This window comes from Rhinopithecus bieti, unplaced genomic scaffold, assembly GCF_001698545.2.
Source record: "Rhinopithecus bieti isolate Rb0 unplaced genomic scaffold, ASM169854v2 scaffold_58412, whole genome shotgun sequence".
NCBI classification, from domain to species: Eukaryota; Metazoa; Chordata; class Mammalia; order Primates; family Cercopithecidae; genus Rhinopithecus; species Rhinopithecus bieti.
This window is the reverse complement of record NW_016822202.1, coordinates 1-895: the sequence shown is the minus strand read 5'-3', so window position 1 is coordinate 895 and position 895 is coordinate 1. Positions and strand designations below refer to the sequence as shown.

Sequence of the window (895 nt, the reverse complement as noted above, 5' to 3'; positions counted from 1 at the left end):
GCCCATAAGGAGTAGAATGAGGGGTTTGGGGGTTGACACTGGAAGGAGAGGCTGGGACAGGGGAGCTCCCACTGGTGGGAGGCGACTCCTCCTACAGTTAAGTCCAAGTTCCCAAAACCTACAGGAGAAGACTCACGGGACCCAAGAGTGGGTTCTGCCTTGACATTGTGGAGTGGTAACACTGCAAGAGGCCTGGGGACAGCCTCGAGAGGGCGGAACACCAGGCCTCCCGACTCCCGGGGAGTGGGGGCGCGGAGGGAACGCGTTCGCGCGCAGGGCAACTCACGGAGGAGAAGTTGTGTGGGCCGCAGAGCTCGCCGCGGTACTTGCAGGAGAGCAGCATGTCCTCGAGCTGGTGGCCCAGGCGGTCCATGAAGGCGGCGCTGATGCCCTCGAAGTGGCGCGGCGGCAAGAAGAGGCGGAAGTCAGCCAGCTTGCGGAACCACTGGCGGCGCGGCTCGTCGCCGCGCAGCAGCTCGCTGACGAGCGGGCGCGCGGTGCGGTTGGGCAGCAGCAGCCCGAGCCAGTGGCCGGCATAGTAGAGGTCCCCCTTGGAGAGGCGCGGGAAGCGCAGCGGGTTGTTGTTGCACACGGTGACGGCGGGGAAGGGTAACTGGCGGCTCCACTCGCGGTGCACCCGCGTGTGCGACGGGAAGCTGAGCCAGTAGAGCAAACGGTTCGAGGACCAGGACAGCAGCAAGCCGAGGGATGTACAGAAAGCCAGCACCCACAGCGCCCGCCGCTGGAAGGAGCCCCCCGCCGCTGTGCGCCCGGCACACATGTGCCGCAGCCCGTGCAGTTTAGCGCGGCTCAGCGACGGCCGCCCCCTGCGGGCGACCCCTGGCCCCTGCAGTGCCCGCTTGCCGCCTCTGCCGCCCCCGGGCTGCCGGGCCGC

The 895-nt window shown here is 68.0% G+C and overlaps 1 protein-coding gene across 1 annotated transcript; it reads right to left on the bottom strand.

The window, feature by feature from the left end:
- Positions 1-286: 286 nt before the first annotated feature.
- LOC108521196 (acid-sensing ion channel 2-like) lies at positions 287-892 on the bottom strand (the record flags this gene model as incomplete). Its single annotated transcript, XM_017860880.1, has 1 exon — positions 287-892. A coding segment is annotated over one exon (606 nt), but the record flags the coding sequence as incomplete, so codon positions are not given.
- Between the last annotated feature and the right edge of the window lie 3 nt (positions 893-895).